This window comes from Scyliorhinus torazame, chromosome 8 (genome assembly GCF_047496885.1).
Source record: "Scyliorhinus torazame isolate Kashiwa2021f chromosome 8, sScyTor2.1, whole genome shotgun sequence".
NCBI classification, from domain to species: Eukaryota; Metazoa; Chordata; class Chondrichthyes; order Carcharhiniformes; family Scyliorhinidae; genus Scyliorhinus; species Scyliorhinus torazame.
The window spans coordinates 95,486,765-95,505,280 of record NC_092714.1 but is presented as its reverse complement, the minus strand read 5'-3'; the positions used below and the strand labels follow the sequence as shown (position 1 = coordinate 95,505,280).

General features: G+C 43.0%; 1 protein-coding gene across 1 annotated transcript in view; it reads right to left on the bottom strand.

The window, feature by feature from the left end:
* eif2s3 (eukaryotic translation initiation factor 2, subunit 3 gamma) overlaps positions 1-17,957 on the bottom strand; it is a 40,447-nt gene extending 22,490 nt beyond the window's left edge. Inside the window, exons 1-6 of the mRNA XM_072513937.1 lie at positions 17,811-17,957; positions 11,562-11,625; positions 8,407-8,534; positions 7,050-7,171; positions 2,689-2,783; positions 1,462-1,620 (exon numbers count right to left, since the gene is read on the bottom strand). Of these exons, the coding sequence (XP_072370038.1) occupies positions 1,462-1,620; positions 2,689-2,783; positions 7,050-7,171; positions 8,407-8,534; positions 11,562-11,625; positions 17,811-17,879 (637 nt within the window). The 5' untranslated portion in view covers positions 17,880-17,957. The remainder of the gene's footprint in view (positions 1-1,461; positions 1,621-2,688; positions 2,784-7,049; positions 7,172-8,406; positions 8,535-11,561; positions 11,626-17,810) is intronic.
* Positions 17,958-18,516: the final 559 nt, after the last annotated feature.

Sequence of the window (18,516 nt, the reverse complement as noted above, 5' to 3'; positions counted from 1 at the left end):
CTCTCCAACCTATCAGGAACCGCCTTTGGGCGATCAACAAGGCGAAGGCCACAACATCTGCCTCCGCATCCGTTTCCACCCCAGGCTGGTCCGACACCCTGAATACAGCTTCCCGGGGGCCCGGGTCCAGTTTCACGTGTACCAGTTTAGAAATTACCCTACTAACCTCCTTCCAGTAATCATCTAGCTTTGGACAGGAGCAAAACATATGAATGTGATTAGCAGGGCCCCCCACGCAACGTTCACACACATCTTCTACTCCTTCGAAGAATCAGCTCATCCTCGCCCTCATGAGGTGTGCTCTGAATACCACCTTCAGCTGTATCAGCCCCAACCTCGCGAACGAGGTAGAGGCATTCACTCTCCAGAGCACCTCACACCAGAACCCCTCTTCCATATCTTCTCCCAATTCTTCCTCCCACTTTGCTTTGATCCCTTCCAGTGGTGCCTTCTCCTCTTCCAAAATAGCTTTGTCAACCGCTGACACTACCCCCTTCTCCAGTCCCCCTGTCGTCAGCACCTCCTCCAGCAATGTGGAGGCCGGCTCCACCGGGAAGCTCTGTATCTCCTTTTTGGCAAAATCTCGAACCTGCATGTATCTAAACATTTCCCCCTACTCCAGCCCATACTTGGCTTCCAGCTCCTTCAATCCTGCAAACCGACCCCTAAGAAACAAATCTTTTAGTGTCTTAATCCCCTTCTCCTCCCATTTCTGAAAATTTCCATCCCACCTCCCTGGCTCAAATTTGTGGTTCCCCCGAATCAGCATTTCCCCTGACCCTGCCCCCAACCCGAATTGTTGGCGAAACTGCCTCCAAATTCTCAATGAAGCTATTATTACCGGATTGACTGGTGGTAATTTAACTCGAGGATCACCACACCTCAGCAGGGGGCAAGGTTGAGAAGGCAGGTCTTCATGAATAACCTTAGCCAGTACGGGAATTGAACCCACGCTGTTGACCTCGCTCTGTATCAAACACAAGCTGTCCAGCCAACTGAGCTGAAGTAGTTTGTTAGACTGCCAGGAAGTATACAGTGGTGTTTCCCAGGGGTTGGTACAAGGACCACTGATCTTTTTGATATATATTAATGACCTAGACTCGGGTATATTGTTTCAAATTTTGCAGGTAGTGCAATGAGAATAGTCATAAAACTTCTGTTGGACACAGACAACTAGTAAAATAAGCAGACACACAGATGAAATATCATAAGCAGACACAGATTGAAATATTGCCTTGAACTCTTGCTCCTAAAACCAAATGGCACAATTTCAAGGGTGCTGGGGCAGGACGGGTTGGATTCAAAAATTGACAAGGCTACCGGGGAAGAGAAAGTATGATTAATTGAATAGTTCTACCAAAGAGCAGACACAAGTATTGTCTCCTTCTGTGCTGTATCATTCTACAATTCATGAAATCAAACAAGTAAAAACTGTTCAAGTTTCATTCAGGGACAACTTACCCTGAACAAAAGCAAGTATCTGTTCGTACTGTTCCTTTGCTTGACTTTCCTTTACAAGGTCAATCTTGTTCTGCAGAATCAGAATGTGTTTCAATTTCATAATTTCAATAGCAGCCAGATGCTCGGAGGTCTGAGGCTGAGGGCAAGATTCATTACCAGCTGACAAAGAGAGGAAGAAGCATGAACATTGCATAATAGAATTAATGTTAACAATTCCTAATCTTCGATATTTTATTTTTCCACTTCAATACTCACTGGATTAAAATGTAAAACGGGGGGGGGGGGGGGAATTAGACACAAGATGTAATCAAACTGAAATATATTAGCTAATCACAGAAACGATACATTCGTAGACTGCTGGGGATGGGCAGGAAAGAAGCATGTTTACGTAAAGGTATAATTTCAAATACTTCCCATACTTTGACACTTAACCTGATAAGCGTGACCCCAAGAAGTGAATTAAATGCCCCCATGACCTCTTTCGGGTCACTACAAATCAGTTTGATTCTTTGTTGCTTGCCATTCATACATATGTAGCGCGAGGAGTAGGACATCTAGCTAACTTATTCACTTCCTTAGGCAAGACTGCTGAAGTAACTGCAGGGCCTTCGTCACTTGACTGGCTAATTACCATACACAACCTAGGCCATAATCAACAGGATTTTTCTCGACCCTCACGAATCAACAGCGTCCAGACAAAGCACCTCATCACTAAGTCACACTTTCAAAAATTAGACATCACTATTAGACGGGGCCAATTCTTATATACTGAAGGATCTAGAATCTCTCTCTAAACTGAACAAGTCATTTAGCCTTCAAGATGATTTAGAAAAGAACTCGAGTCTCTTCACAATAAATTATTCTATCATTCATAATAGAAACCACTATCTAATCACAAAGTGCATTCTCTAAAGAAGAATGCTGTCACCTGATACATGATCTAATGGTCATCTAATGACAGCTTCTATTCTATAACATTATGGATATGGTTTTAACTCAGCTAGCCAATATGGTTATTGGCAGTGTAAACCCAGATCTTCTCCTTCACTCCTGACAATTTACTCAAGCAAAATATAAGGTGCGATGAACTTCCGTGAAGTAAGCGAAGGCAGTGCTTTTCAGGATTGCTTAAATCATAAGGATCTGTACAAGGACTCTGCATTCAGAGTACAATACAGAAACCAAGAACATTCTGCAGGTGATAACTAAGGTCACTGTCCCAATTACCTATTAATAGCAAAGCTGCATCCATGACAGCAGCTCCGTTCAACATAGTAGCCATTAAGATGTCATGTCCTGGGCAATCCACAAAAGATACATGCCTATAATAGAGGGAAACAAAATTTTTAGAAGTCGCTTAATTTAGTAGACTTTTCTCCCCTACATTCCATCGAAAAGTAAGAAATGGACAAATGAGTATTCTTACGTGTCATTGTTTGACCATAGAGACAAATGAAAAATCTAAAACGTGTGACTGAAGGAAAACCACAATACCTCATAAATTACTAACATATTTAAAAATCACATCATTGGAACTCTGATGATGGTTACAAAATCCTAAAAATCAAAGAGTTTAGTGAATTTCATAGGAGTAATATATAATTATGAGCAAGATATTTCCAAGTTTATTTTTTTAGACCAACATCACAAACAGTAACTTGTATTTAAACAAATATAGAGAAATGGTCCAAGATGCAACAGGTGTGATCTGACAAAAATTGTTTTTTGAATATTTGTTTATAAAACGTGGGTGCCATTGGTAAGGCCAGCATTTATTACTAATCTCTAATTGTACTTGAGAAGATGGTGATCAGCAGCTTTCTTGAAGCACTGCGGTCTATGTGGTGTAGTTACCTCCACAGTGCTCGGAGTGTTCCAGGATTTTGATGCAGTGGCAACAAAGGAACAGTGATATATTTCCAAGTCAGGATGATGTGTGTGGCTTGGAGGGGAACTTGCAGGTGGGGGTGTTCCTGTGTGCCTGCTGACTGATCTTGTTCTTATAAGTGATGGCAGCCACAAGTTTAAAAAGTGCTTTCGAAGGAGCCTTATTAAGCTATTACAGCGCACTTTGTAGATGGTACACATTGCTGCTTCCGTGTGCCAGTGGTGGTGTGAGTAAATGTTTAAGGTGGCAAACGGAGTAGCAATCAAGTATGCTCATTTGTCCAGAATGTTTTTGAGCTTGAGTATTATTGGAGCTTGTGAGTTGTCATCGAGACAAGTGGTGAGTGTTCCATCACACCCCTTACTTGTGCCTTCTCGATGGAGAACAGGATTTGGGGAGTCAGGTGGGTTACATGCTGCTGAATTCCCAGCTCTGGCTTGTACTTGTAGCCATAGTTTTTACATGGCTGATCCAGTTATCTTTCCGGTCAATGGTGCCCGGCAGGTTTTTGACGATGGGGAATTCGGTGAGGGTAATGGCAATGAAAATCAAGGAGATTCTCTCTTTTGGAGATGGGGATTGCCTGGCGCGAATGTTACCAGCCATTTATCAACTCAAGATTGAACGGTGACCAGGTTTTATGCACGCTGGCAAGGACAGCTTGACTAAAATAAATATCAGATGGGGTGATTAAATACATGGCTCAAGAGTTGGATTTTAAGGAAGATCTTAGATAGGGGTGGGGGAAGACAGAGAAAGAGGGTGCTTGGGAGGGGGTATTCCAGAACAAGGAGACTAGATGTCTGAATGCAACGCAGGTCAAAGAGAGACGAGAGTACAGGAGGCCAGAATCAGTGAAGGGGGTGGTGTATAGCAGGGAACTTCTAAGGCTGCAAGAAGTCAGATGGGAGGAACAAGATCATTAAGAGTTTAAATAAGGCAAAATAATTTGTTTTAAATTGGAGAACTAGGTGATCAGGAAAAACTGTCAGACAACAATAATAAGGTTAAAGTATGAGTGAGGTTAGGGACAGTAACATAGAAAAACATAGAAAACATAGAAAATACAGCACAGAACAGGCCCTTCGGCCCACGATGTTGTGCCGAACCTTTGTCCTAGATTAATCATAGATTATCATTGAATTTACAGTGCAGAGAGGCCATTCGGCCCTTTGAGTCTGCACCAGCTCTTGGAAAGAGCACCCTACCCAAACTCAACACCTCCACCCAACACCAAGGGCAATTTGGACATTAAGGACAATTTATCATTGGCCAATTCACCTAACCCGCACATCTTTGGACTGTGGGAGGAAACCGGAGCACCCGGAGGAAACCCACGCAGACACGGGGAGGACGTGCAGACTCCGCACAGACAATGACCCAAGCTGGAATCGAACCTGGCACCATGGATCTGTGAAGCAATTGTGCTATCCACAATGCTACCGTGCTGCCCTTAAGAACAAATAAATCTACACTATATCATTTTCCCATAATCCATGTACCTATCCAACAGCTGCTTGAACCGGCGGTCCCCCCGGTCCCTGGCGGGCAGAGGGACCTCCTGGGCCGGGGGCAGTAGTGTATAGAATATGGAGGATTGAATTTTGCAGGCACAATATGGGTGGAAAATGGCCAAGACAGAGCTGGAAAGTCGGGTTTGAGGTGACATATCCATGTGGTAACTCAAGACACAACGGATCGAGTCAGGACAAGAATCCATTGGGAACAGGTCAGATAAGAGTGGAATTAAGGACAGTCTTTTTGAACTGGACAGTAGAGCAAATACATTGTGATCATGTGTTAAAGGCTACAGAGGGTGAGGAAAGAGTGCACCACCTTGGACACAGTGATGGTCAATTGTGATTAGGGTTGTTTCAATGATGAGGGGGCAGAAACACGATTGGACATATTCGAATATAGAGCTGCAAGAAAGATCATAGAATGGTACAAACAGGAGACTATTAGAGCTATCCAATTAAACCCAACCTCCCCGCCCCCCCCCCCTCCCCCCCCCCCCCCCCCCCCCCCCCCGGGGGCCAGATAACATGTTTCCCAGGTTACTGTGGGAGGGAACGGAGGAGATTGATGTAAAACTCTTTGATTCTATGACAAGATGAAATGGCACTACTCCCCATCAACTTCCTCTGCTATTCAAAGATCATGATTATATTAATAATATATGATTTGCCGTTTGTAGCCATGTAAAATGGCTAACTCCCGATTTGAAATGGCAAACGGAAGAGGCTTATGGGAAAATCAGCCAACAGGACTCAAACAGACAGCTGCAGGTAAAAGTGTATTCGCCTCTGGGGAAGCCAGACCGAATCGATACCTGCAGCTATCAACACAACACACCAACTATCTGCATAGTAAGTAGCAATCCCGGGAACAATATGCTGCAAATTAGTAACACAAAGCCGAACCAGACTTTTCGGCGCCAGCAGGAGCTTACACAAAGAGAGGTAAATGACCACCCCTCGATCAAGGAATCGCTCCAGCATTGGAGAATATTGAACCAAGCGATTTGGACCAAGTCCAATCACTTGGAACCAGATACAAGGTCCGCCCCGATAGGCGGGAAGCCCCTGGGGACTATAAGAATAGGGGCCAAGTTCAAATCGACCCTTCTTCACCCCTCTTCCTATCTCTATCCTCTCTGCACCTTTCGAGACCCTCTGCAACAGCCGCGAGAAACGTAAGTCTTACTCCAACACTCGCTACGAGATAGGCACTCCTGACTATCGACCTGTACCAGCTTTGAATCCCGCAGGCTCAGAACCCATACGAAAGGCCATTTGTTTCCCTGACCTGGTGGGCCATTTCCAAAGTTAGGTATTGGCCTGTTAGTTGTAGGAAGTAGCTTAGAAGTAGAATTAATGTATAAGTATTGATTGCTGTATATAATAAATGAGCGTTGATTTAACTCTTACTAAGCGGTGTGTTGGATTATTGATCATTACTCGGACTTGAACCACGTGGCGGTATCAGAAAGATACCTGGCGACTCAAGAGCAAAGGTGACAGAAAAAGAGCAATTAAACTAAGGCTAAAACGAGCAACACGTTAACAAATCTGTGCTGACTTTCATTTATCAGCCCATACTTTTCTAAATGGCAATCAATTTTGTCCTTCATTTCTTTCTCAAAGATGGACATGGATTTGCAAGGTGCAAGTTCATGGTCGTTAGAGAGGAGACTAGATTGATGATTTTTTTGAGCAGCTAATGACAGTTAGAAAATAGAAAACCATTTACAATGTCACAGATCTAATTGGATATTTGCAGTAATTCAGAAAGTGAATTCAGTACAGATAATAAGTAATGCTAATTATCACTTATTTCATGAAAAGGTTTTTAAAAAGAAATTTAAATTAAATAGGAAGGATACGTGCTTATGTTTAGGAGCAAACCACTGAACACTAATTGATGTCTGCAAACATTTCAATGTCAGTTTAACCATAAAATGTAAACAAATTTTGTGTATTCATATAGTGTTGCAGGCTGTTATCAAAAAATTCAAAAAGCATGCTGGAGGTTTTTATCCGTCGTCCCAGAGAGCCGCAACAGCTAGCAAAAATTGCTGTAAAACGTTACCAGATGTAGTCAATGCAAACCAAATATTGGAAGACATGTGTCCAAAATAATTCTCATGAGTGCACAGATGCTAAATCTTATCACTGACTTTCATCTAGATTGCACCAACCTGACTAGCTTGAAATTTCCTTTGGTTCCAGGAATATCTGACGGGAATTCATCTGGTGTACTGCTACCACACGACCTGTAACAGTCAGGCCTTGGACAACTGGGATCTTCAAGTTTGTAAACCTAAAAAAAATTAGAACTAAATGAGTCATAAAAAGTTTGAAGTTTTATAAAAGCCAGCAATTAAAGCGAATGACTAGATTTTGTAACTGAAATAAAACCTGTTAAATACCAGCAAATTATTGACCTTATTCACAGGAACTAGGATACCTTTCATAATAAAATTAAACAATTTAAGACTATAGTTTATTAATTTGTGTTCCATCAATTCTTTGCACTTTGAATAACAAAGGCAAACAAGTCGAGGCTTCAAGTCACCCAGATTGCCATACAGTTATTACTGCTATTGTATACACTGATGAACAGCTAGATGTCAAATTTGAAATTGTTCAGCTGGTTGGCAGCCCCATCAGCCTGGTATAGAGCAGTGAGACTGTGACTGAAAGACAGATCAGGGCACATATCGATTATATGCTCCATGGATTGCACTTCACCAGTTACATAGGGGTGAGTCACTATATCCCCAACGGAAGAGGTTGCTGCGGCAGGGTCCGACTTTGTGCGAAACCTGTTCAGTTTGACCCATTCACTATGCGGGAGGTCGGAAACTGTGATTTCCAATGTGGGGTCATCAACCAAATGCTTACTCCGGCTTACACTGTCGGCGTCATGCCATAGGTCCTTCCACAGGTCCGCAGCAGAATTGCCTACCTTGGGCAAGTTGGTCCAGATTGGCCACCTTGAGAGGAGGCATTTGCTAAGTGGGTGGGTGCTGTCCTCTACCAATGGCAGATCCAGATTTTTGTGCACCCTTTCTAGCAATAGTGCTGTGCTATCTACATGACAGATTTCTGGTGAGGCAATGCTGCAGAGCATAGGTAGCCAATTTGTGTTTGTTGACTGGATTACTCCAGAGATGTTCCTCATGGTCTCATTCATCTGGACATCTACCAGCTTGCAGTGCGCAGAGTTCTTCCAGATTGAAGTGCAGGACTCGGCCACTGAGCAGCAGAGAGCCAAAGAGGAGGTTCTTAAAAGTTTGGTGGCTGGTTTAGCACAGGGCTAAATCGCTGGCTTTGAAAGCAGACCCAGGCAGGCCAGCAGCACTACTTATTTGAAGCCTACTTGTGACAATAAACGATTTTCATTTTTCATTTCAAGAGGTTCCTGAGAGTTCGCTGATCAGATTGTTGAGAGTCTTCAATTTAGCCTCACAGTTTAAATCAAACACAGAGTGATTTAACTGAACATGAACTACAAAGCTGGAAATATTATGCACTGCTCTTCATTTATTTTACCTTTGCATTGGCATATCCCAGCTTGATAGTAATATTTCTTTCCAGTTCATTTTTAAATCGGACAGTCTGAACACCAGAAATAGCTTTAACTACAGTGGACTTTCCATGGGCTACGTGACCAATTGTGCCTAAGGGAAAACAATTAATTGGAACACAAGTTAAGCTACTGGATGGTTTATGTACACAACATACCTCAAAATCTCAACTCAAGTTTGGTCAACTTGCAGCCAAAAATGCAATCCAAGTCATTGATCTGTTCCCCTTCATTTACTGTGCCCATTTCCCTATGCTATTGTAAAGTGCCATTAGACAAAGAACAAAGAACAAAGAACAAAGAAATGTACAGCACAGGAACAGGCCCTTCGGCCCTCCAAGCCCGTGCCGACCATACTGCCCGACTAAACTACAATCTTCTACACTTCCTGGGTCCGTATCCTTCTATTCCCATCCTATTCATATATTTGTCAAGATGCCCCTTAAATGTCCCTATCGTCCCTGCCTCCACTACCTCCTCCGGTAGTGAGTTCCAGGCACCCACTACCCTCTGCATAAAAAACTTGCCTCGTACATCTACTCTAAACTTTGCCCCTCTCACCTTAAACCTATGCCCCCTAGTAATTGACCCCTCTACCCTGGGGAAAAGCCTCTGACTATCCACTCTGTCTATGCCCCTCATAATTTTGTATACCTCTATCAGGTCGCCCCTCAACCTCCTTCGTTCCAGTGAGAACAAACCGAGTTTATTCAATCGCTCCTCATAGCTTATGCCCTCCATACCAGGCAACATTCTGGTAAATCTCTTCTGCACCCTCTCTAAAGCCTCCACATCCTTCTGGTAGTGTGGCGACCAGAATTGAACACTATACTCCAAGTGTGGCCTAACTAAGGTTCTATACAGCTGCAACATGACTTGCCAATTCTTATACTCAATGCCCCGGCCAATGAAGGCAAGCATGCCGTATGCCTTCTTGACTACATAATAGACAACTGGGCTAAATCGCTGGCTTTGAAAGCAGATCAAGGCAGACCAGCAGCACGGTTCAATTCCTGTAACAGCCTCCCCGAACAGGCGCCGGAATGTGGCGACTAGGGGCTTTTCACAGTAACTTCATTGAAGCCTACTTGTGACAATAAGTGATTTTCATTTCATTTCATACCTGCATGCTAACTTTTCTGGATTCATATAGCAGGACACCCAAGATTCCTTGGTACCTCTGCATCTCTCCCCATTTAAATAATATGCCACTTCTCTAATCTTCCTGCAAAAGTGGACAAGTTCACATTTTCCCAGACGATACTGCATCTGCCAGTTTTTTGCCCACCTATTCATGTTACTTTGCCGACTCCTCATGTCATCTTCACAACTTACTTTTCTACCTATCTTATATCAGCAGATTTGGCAACCACACATTCAATTCCATCATCCAAATCATTGATACAAATTGACAATAGTTGAGGCCCCACCACTGATCAGCCGGGTGGCACAGTGGTTTGCACTGCTGCCTCACAACGCCAGGGACCCAGGTTCAATTCCAGCCTCGGCTTACTGTCTGTGTGGAGTTTACAGCCCCCCCCCCGACCCCCCGGCGTGTCTGCATGGGTTTCCTCAGGGTGCTCCAGTTTTCTCCCACCGTCCGAAGATGTGCAGGTTAGGTGGAAAGACCATGCTAAATTGCCTTAGTGTCCAAAGATGTGTAGGTTAGGTTAAGGGGTTATTGGGATAGGACAAGGGAGTGGGCTTGGATGGAGTGCTCTTTCAGAGGACCGGTGCAGACCTGATGTGCCAAATGGTCTCCTTCTGCACTGGAGGAATTCTATGATCCTGTGGCACCCCACTCGCTGCAACTTACTATCCTGTAAATAACCCATTTACCCTCACTCTCCGCTTCCTGCTAACAGTCCTCTATCCATGCTAATATGTTATGTAATGTCATCCTTACTTCGCGGAGCTACCCCTCTATCTTTTCCTAGCTTCATGTCCTTCCCAAATGCCATGTCTCCTTGAAGATTTAGGTCCCAGTCTTTGTCATCTTGCAGCCTTAATTCTAATACCATAAAATTGTAAAACCAACTTGGGCTTCTCCACTCACTAGAATTTGCACTGTCCAACTTGTTACCCAACTTCCAAGTTGCTCAGATGCTTACAACTGAATAGATATTTGCCATTCATAATTGTAAATGGTGCAAAGACCAAGTGGTTTCCTCTGGGAAAATGTTTAGAGTTATGATATTTATCATTACAGGTTTTCTAATACTTGAGACAAAGCTTCAACCAAAATAAAAAGCAGTGGAAAGATTTAATTTAGTTATGATCTATTGTAAGGGATTTCTCTTTTAAACATGTACCATGGTATCTGGCCTTGTACTTTGATTGTACACATTTTAAATTTCTTCCTTGAAATCATTACTAATTTGCCAAAAAGGTTCTGAAGCTGTCAAATGGGATTGTGTGGCAGCATCAGGTTGCCATTATTTTCTGTTTTCAAATGTTGCCCAGACCGAAAAGATTAAATTCTGATGGCTGAAATGAGATTTTGCACAGATTCACAGCATAATACTTTCAAACCATACATCTTATTTAGAGGGCACAAAATATTTGTGGAAAAAGTAATCATTAACTATACAATCTAACTATACTGGAGCATTCTCCATGGCAACATGCCCATTAGAATCCACTTGCCAACCAATCAGCACTCTCTTCTCATCTAGTACAAATTTGTTGTTGCCCCTGAACTTTCCTTGTGAATTACCCTGATGAGTGCAAAACAAAAATGCTTCAACAAAAAGTATTTATTTCAGCAATATTCAAGTTCTGTACTACCAAATAACTTTATCTAGTGAAAATGCCTTTTGAAAGTTTCCATGTACAACTTCCAACATAATTGCACATAATACTTCTTCATCACAATCTGTAGAACCTATTTGTATATTTAAGGTGCAGCAAATAAATGTACGTGAAGACTTGCAACTCGGCAGAATTTAAAAGATATTTTTCATAAAATTTTGCACCACAAATTCAATTAACAGAAAATGCTTAGACTACCCAGTCTTCAAAATCCAACTCAAATACATTATGTTCAAAACAAGCATCTACCTCCAGTTGAAAATGAACATTCAGGTAACCAAGAATGAGCCAAAAGGCTTTACTAACTCACCTATATTGATGGTAGCTTGCCTGCTGATAACTTCGGGAGAAAGAGGTGTTAATTTGGTAACATCCTGTAAAACAGAAGCACTGGATCACAAATCAAATATTTCATGATTTTGCTTTTTGGACAAATCAGTTCATTATTCTGCCACTCACACTGACTCTGGACAATTGCTTTGTTTCTCCACTACAACCATTGACACGCTTACCTTTTGTTCGATGACATCTTTGTTATTTAATCTCTCCCACCATCTAAACCAAGCATTATTTTTGTTCTCCCCTCCCCCCCCCCCCCTCCCCATCACTTTTAATAGCATAAAGCCAACCACATTTCTGCCTTCCTTCAGTTCTGAAGAATCAGATTTGATATGTTAACTCTCTCCAGATGCAGCCAGACCTGCTGTGTATTTTCCAGCATTTTGTGCTTCTATTTCAGGTTTCCAGCATCCACAGTATTTTGCTTTTGTTACAGGAAATATGAATTCCTGACTATGTCACATCAAACAACTTCAGAAAAACACATAGGGATTGCACATTACCCTTTGTCATCCTCAGGTAAAACCCAGACAAAATAGAAATGCCCAATTTGGGATTCCAACTTTAGAGCTGCGAGCTTCAATTTGACTGTTAACAGGTTGGGTGATATTTCAGACTTTCTTTCCTTGTTAAGCACCTAGCAATTGGTAGCATATTTCCTACCACCTTTCATCCTTCAAAACTTATTTTTTCTTCCTCCTCAGGGGCAGCAGGTGAGCATAGTGTTTAGCACAATTGCTTCACAGCTCCAGGGCCCCAGGTTCGATTCCCGGCTTGGGTCAATGTCTGTGCGGAGTCTGCACGTTCTCCCCGTGTGTGCGTGGGTTTCCTCCCACAGTCCAAAGATGTGGAGGTTAGGTGGATTGGCCATGCTAAATTGCCTTTCATGTCCAAAATTGCCTTTAGTGTTGGGTGGGGTTACTGGGTTATGGGGACAGGGTGGAGGTGTGGGCGCTCTTTCCAAGAGCCAGTCCAGACTCGATGGGCCGAATGGCCTACTTCTGCACTGTAAATTCTATGATCTATAAAAGGTTTTTCAGCAAGTCACCAGTGCTTCCATTTATCTACAATAGTTAAGCACAAGTGAAATGAAAAAAAAATGAAATGAAAATCGCTTGTCACAAGTCGGCTTCAAATGAAGTTCCTGTGAAAAGCCCCGAGTCGCCACATTCCGCCGCCTGTTCAGGGAGGCTGGTACGGGAATTGAACCGTGCTGCTGGCCTGCCTTGGTCTGCTTCAAAGCCAGCCATTTAGCGCTGCGCTAAACCAGCCCCATGGAAGTGGTCAGCAGATTATAAATGTAAGTCATACTTTGACAATGAATGTGAATATATTTATAAAAGGCATGACAATTTTAAGTTTCACTACAGTATTCAAAAATCAACCCCAACTAGCTGTCAGTGGTGGACTGTCACTTTCGTTTTGGTCTTCCACTTTCCAAACAATTACATTCCAAATTATCTGCTAACCATATGGAGAGAGTGCATTAGCAAGCTAAGTGAACAGCACCAATCTGGCTACTGGGCAGATTGTAGCCAACTAATCATAACTATTTGGACCATAATATCAGGTCTATTTTTTTCTATGACTGCAGGCAATGGCAAAGCAAGAGACGGGAAAGTTTTGGTTCCAGAAGAGCAGAGAAAGTGGATTGGTAGTTAGAATGGAAATCATCCCCCACAGGTACACCATTGGCAGTGTGATCCACAACCCTGGTTTGAACATGCCTATTTTTACCACCAGACTTTTAGAACCTGCTCTGTTTTGTCAGGTTTTCATGTTTTCCTTCTCTAACCATAGTTACTACCATTTAAAATGAACAGACACTTTTATTGGCCAAGTTGGGCGGCATGGTGACATAGTGGTTAGCACTGCTGCCTCACAGCATCAGGAACCCGGGTTCAATTCCAGCCTTGGGTGACTGTGTGGAATTTGCATGTTCTCTCCGTGCCTGTGTGGGTTTTCTCCCGGTCCAAAGATGAGCAGGTCAGATGGATTGGCCATGTTAAATTGCCCCTGGGCGTCCAGGGATGTGTGGGTTAAGTGTGGTTGCAGGGTCGCAGGGACAGGGTGGGAGCCTGGTTAGGGTGTTCTATCGGAGGGTCGGTGCAGATTCGATGGGCCAAATGGTCTCCTTGCACTCAAGTGATTCTATGATTTTGTGTGACAATCATTAGCCATTAACATTAATTTGAAAGTTGCCAGTATGTGCCACCACTTTATGTGCTCTGTTCATTTTGAAGATAAATAAACTGAGTCAGCCAGTTTCCAGAAAAATCCTATAAGTTAATTGTGACTAAGTGCTAATTTCCTGTCTTTATCAGCCACTGCATTCAATGGACAAACTACATTCACATTAATGAACCAGCCATAAACGTTTTGGCGTGTATCATACATTCTCTGGGTCTCATTATATTTTGTTTTCTCTTTGTGTCCCCATCGGTTCTCCTAATCAGTTTCCAGTTCATTCTACTCCTTTTCTTGTGCACTTTTTTCCTCCCCTATTTCTATCAATTTTCCTTTTTATAAGTTGTTCATATATAAAATCTTCCAGAAGGGATATCCTGAAACGAAAAAGTTTGTTTTTGATTCAGCAAGCTTGTGATTAATGCTGCCTCTCTCTCCTCTGTAAAGGACACTGATGTTAAAGTTGCTGAGTGAAAGAAAGTTGTTAACTTGAGCATACAGATGCACAGAATTATTCTATATCCCCCTATACCCCACCTGAAACAAATGTTTGATGTGCCTCCATGAGGACCAGATTAAGGCTACAGCAAATAAGAATCATATATTTAAGAATGTAGCCACCATCTCTACATCCACATGAAAGATGAGATTGGCATACTGATGGTTCACAGTGAGCCTCATATTGTCTAAGAAAGTAGCTTATTTTGGTTCGGAGAGTGGGCTAAAATGTGGCAGATGGAATTTTATGTGGATAAGTGTGAGGTCATGCGTTTTGGTCAGAAAAATGGGACGGCAACTTATTATCTAAATGGGGAGACTTCAGGTGCTCCGTTATCTGGGTCTTCGAGTCACAGAATACTAGTGTGCAGTTACAGCAGATAATAAAGAAAGCGAATGGAATGTTGGCATTTATAGCTAAGGGAACAGAATATAAAAGGTAAGGAAACGTTGTTGCAACTATACAAGGCATTGGTGAGACCACAGTTTTGTTCTCCTTATTTGAGGAAAGATAGATAGTGGCATTGGAGGCAGTTGAGGGAGTTTACTAGGTTGATTCCAGAGATGAGAGGTTTGTTGTGTGAAGAGAGGTTGAACAGTTTAGGCCTATACTAATTTAGAAGAATGAGGGGAGGTCAAATTGCGGTATACAAGACGATAAAAGGTATGGATAAAGTAGACATGGAGCTAATGCTTCTTCTTGTGGGGTATTCTAGGTCACAGCCTTAGGATAAGAGGTAGCAAATCAAATAAGGAATTAAGGAGAAAATACTCCTCCTAATGGGTTGTGAATCTGTAGAATTTGTTATCCCAGAGTGCAGTGGATGCTGTGACTTGAGTTAGACAGATTTTTTATGCATAATGGGGGCTTGAAGGGTTATAGAGAATGGGCAGGACGGTGGAGTTAAAGGCCAAGATGAGATCAGCCATTATCGAATGGTGGAGCAGACTCGGTGGGCCAAGTAGCCTAATTCTGCTCAGGTATCTTATGAACTCATGAAAATATGGAGCAATAGTTTTCTTGGGTGACAAGTGCTTATTCAGTGAATATGAAGGATTACTGCATATAAAGCAAACAGTCAAGGACAAGAGGAAGCTGATGGAGGCCGCATTCCTCATTTTCAAATTTTGCCAGGTCTTGCATGACTGCTCAAAAGCTGGAGATTACTGAAATTGTGCATGCAGTCTCTGACACCAGTTTATTTTGTTATCCACTCCTCTGCACCTTCATTGGCAGGCCCTTTCACCCATCAAGCCTTTTCCATCTGGAGTTCATTCCCCTATCCCTCAGACTTGCAAAATAAATTCTTCATCTGCTGCGAGCACCATTCCCAAACTTCTTGTTTATTCGTTTTTCCCCTCATGCTTGCCATGCACTTCACCACTCTGCTCTGCCAAGTGCTGAGAAGTTGGTCTATGTATGAAATGTGACAGAAATGTAAATTTACTTCACATTAGCAGGATCATCATGAGTTTCACAGGAGATCTTACTGAATCTACTAGAATTAGATCCTCATAAATCTGAAATAGGTGCTTGCCAGATAGCCGATACAATTAAGAATAACATTGCACTGAAAGCCCAGTTTGCCAAGTAGGCGTTACACTTGGAGAATTTTGAATATTGGATATTAAATGAATAGGATGCTCTCCAACTGTATCGAGGAGATATCAGATCAAATTCTGGCAAAGGTATCAGTGAGATGCTTAAAATCAAAACTAGAAAGAATTTAAAACATATACATAAATTAGAGTACTAAATCTTTTTTCCAATTAAGGGGCAATTTAGCATGGCAAATCCACCTTACCCTGCACATCTTTGGGTTGTGGGTGAGACCCACAGACACGGGGAGAATGTGCAAAGGAAGACAATTCCTACACTGTACGTCAGATGAACAGAAATAGACCATTCAATTCCTCAAGCATATCTGTTCTGCCATTCTAGTAGATCAGGAATGTTCCCAATTTACATGTTTTTTCAAGATGTCTTCAAAACGCCATCTTACCAAAATGTAATTGATCAATCTACATCAACCAAACAGCTCTGGTTGACAAATAACAACTGAAGCAACAATTCCTCAAAGCTTGAAAGAAAAATCTGAAATTAAGAAACTGCTTCAATATCTGGCAACAATAGATTTATCAATATATTTTCTACACTGAGAAAGCAATGAAACACCAACAGTATTTAATAATAATAATTGTTTATTGTCACAAGTAGGCTTCAATGAAGTTACTGTGAAAAGCCCCTAGTCGCCACATTCTGGCATCTGTTCGGGGAGGCTGGTACGGGAATTGAACCCGCGCTGATCTGTTCTGCATTACATGCCAACTGTTTAGCCCACTGTGCTAAACCAGCCCCATCTTAACATTCAAAGACAACCATCAATTAATTGAATGTCAATTATTTTGCAGGTTCAATATCAGATCTGGCAAAACTAGTACAAACGCACAACTGATAGAATTATACAGCAAAGCAAGCAGCTAATCAGTCCATCGTCCCTGTACCAGCTCTTTCATAAAGCTATCCAATTAGTCCCGCTCTGCTGCTCCTTCTCCAAGGCCCTGCAATGTTCCCCCATCAAGTATGTATCCAATCCCTTTTTTGAAATTTGCTGCTGAAACTGCTATCCTGTCAGTGCATTCCAAAGCAGCATAACCTGGTGTGGAGAAATGGGCAAAAGAATGAACGGTACATTGAACCATCAGTTCACGTGTCCTCTGGTTACCTATTCTTCTGTTAATCGAAAAAGCTTCTCCTGATTTACTCTTGTCAAAATCATTCAAAATTTCAAACATCTCTACCAATTCTTCTGTTAACCTTCTCACTAGTAAACAATCCGGTTTCTTCAGTCTCCCCATATGAAATGTCTCTGATACCATCCTAATGACTGTCTTCTTCTGCATTCCCTCGAAGGCTGAGAGAGATCTTTCTCCAGTTTGGCGTCTGGAATGGAGCACACACTTCAGCCAAAGCCAAGTTTGATAAATTTGAAAGTGCTGGCAAAACTCAACAGGTCTGGTGGTATGTGGAGAGAGAGAGTTAATGTTGAGTCCAATATGACTCTTCTGCATAACGGGGTGGGGGGGGGGGGGGGGGACCCATGTTTATAAACCACTTTCCCCAGTTGTCCTGCGCCGAAGATTTGTACACACCCACCCTTAAAGTTCCTGTAAGCAGCTCCCTTTTTACAAATTAAAAAGAGCTCGAGAACCAGAGGGTGGAACGTGGTCACTCGCTATGTTGGGGGGCAGACTGCTCCCCGTCCTGAACAATAAAAGAACTGGGTCCAGGGTCACAAATGATCCCAGGCTCTGGGTTGGATACAGCATCTTTTTTGGGGGGTGAGGGGTAGTGAGCGGGGTACAGGGAACTCGGGCCTATCCAGCTCCAGGTGAGACAGAGTCTCCCCTCAGAGCCACACGCTGCTGCTGCTCCAGAAACGCGCCGCCTCCCTTCGCTCAGCCAAGCCCGCGTGTGGCCCATGTGCTGCGCTGGCTGAGCCCCTCCTGCTCCGCTCCCCAGCCCAGCACTGACCAGCGCGTTCAGATCCTGCCTCGCCAGGTGCGGCTGGCCCACGGTCACACCGGCCTCGTCTCCCATCATCCTGCTCCCGGGCCCAACCGCCGCTCCCAGAATGATGCAACCCTCCAACGCCAACAAGACCCGAATGGCACCGCAAGATGGCCCTTCCGGCGGCAGCAGGAGCGGCGCCAGTGTTAGCGCCACCTCCAGGACAACAAAATACAGCGCCCATTAACAGAACAGAGCAATTTTTCCAGAAGCAACAGATCTACAAAACTGGGGCATTTTTGTAAGGGACAACGAAAGGCGTTCACACTGAAGTGTAAAGAAAAACAAAATGTATTTTATTTAACGCGTTAACTATTATGTACTGCTCCAGTAGTTCCCCAAGGGGTCTTTTCTAGTCGGTGCTGTGGTGAGCCCCGTATGGCTGTTGGAATATTATTGTATTTACTCACTGTTACTGTTGTGTTGATGTTGTTGTTGGCTCCGCCCCTCTGAGAAGGTATATAACCCATCGAACCAGGGACAGCTTCAGTGTGGGAGAAGCTACTGGTGGGCACATTCTAGCTGATTAAAACCATTGTTCTTGTTAACTATCGTTTCGACTGGATTGATTGGTATCAATTTAATCGGCTAAAATCTTTTTAACATGGAAGCAGTTTTAAAACCAGAACACCTCGATCTTGACCCGCAGGCGCCGGAGGCTACGGCAATA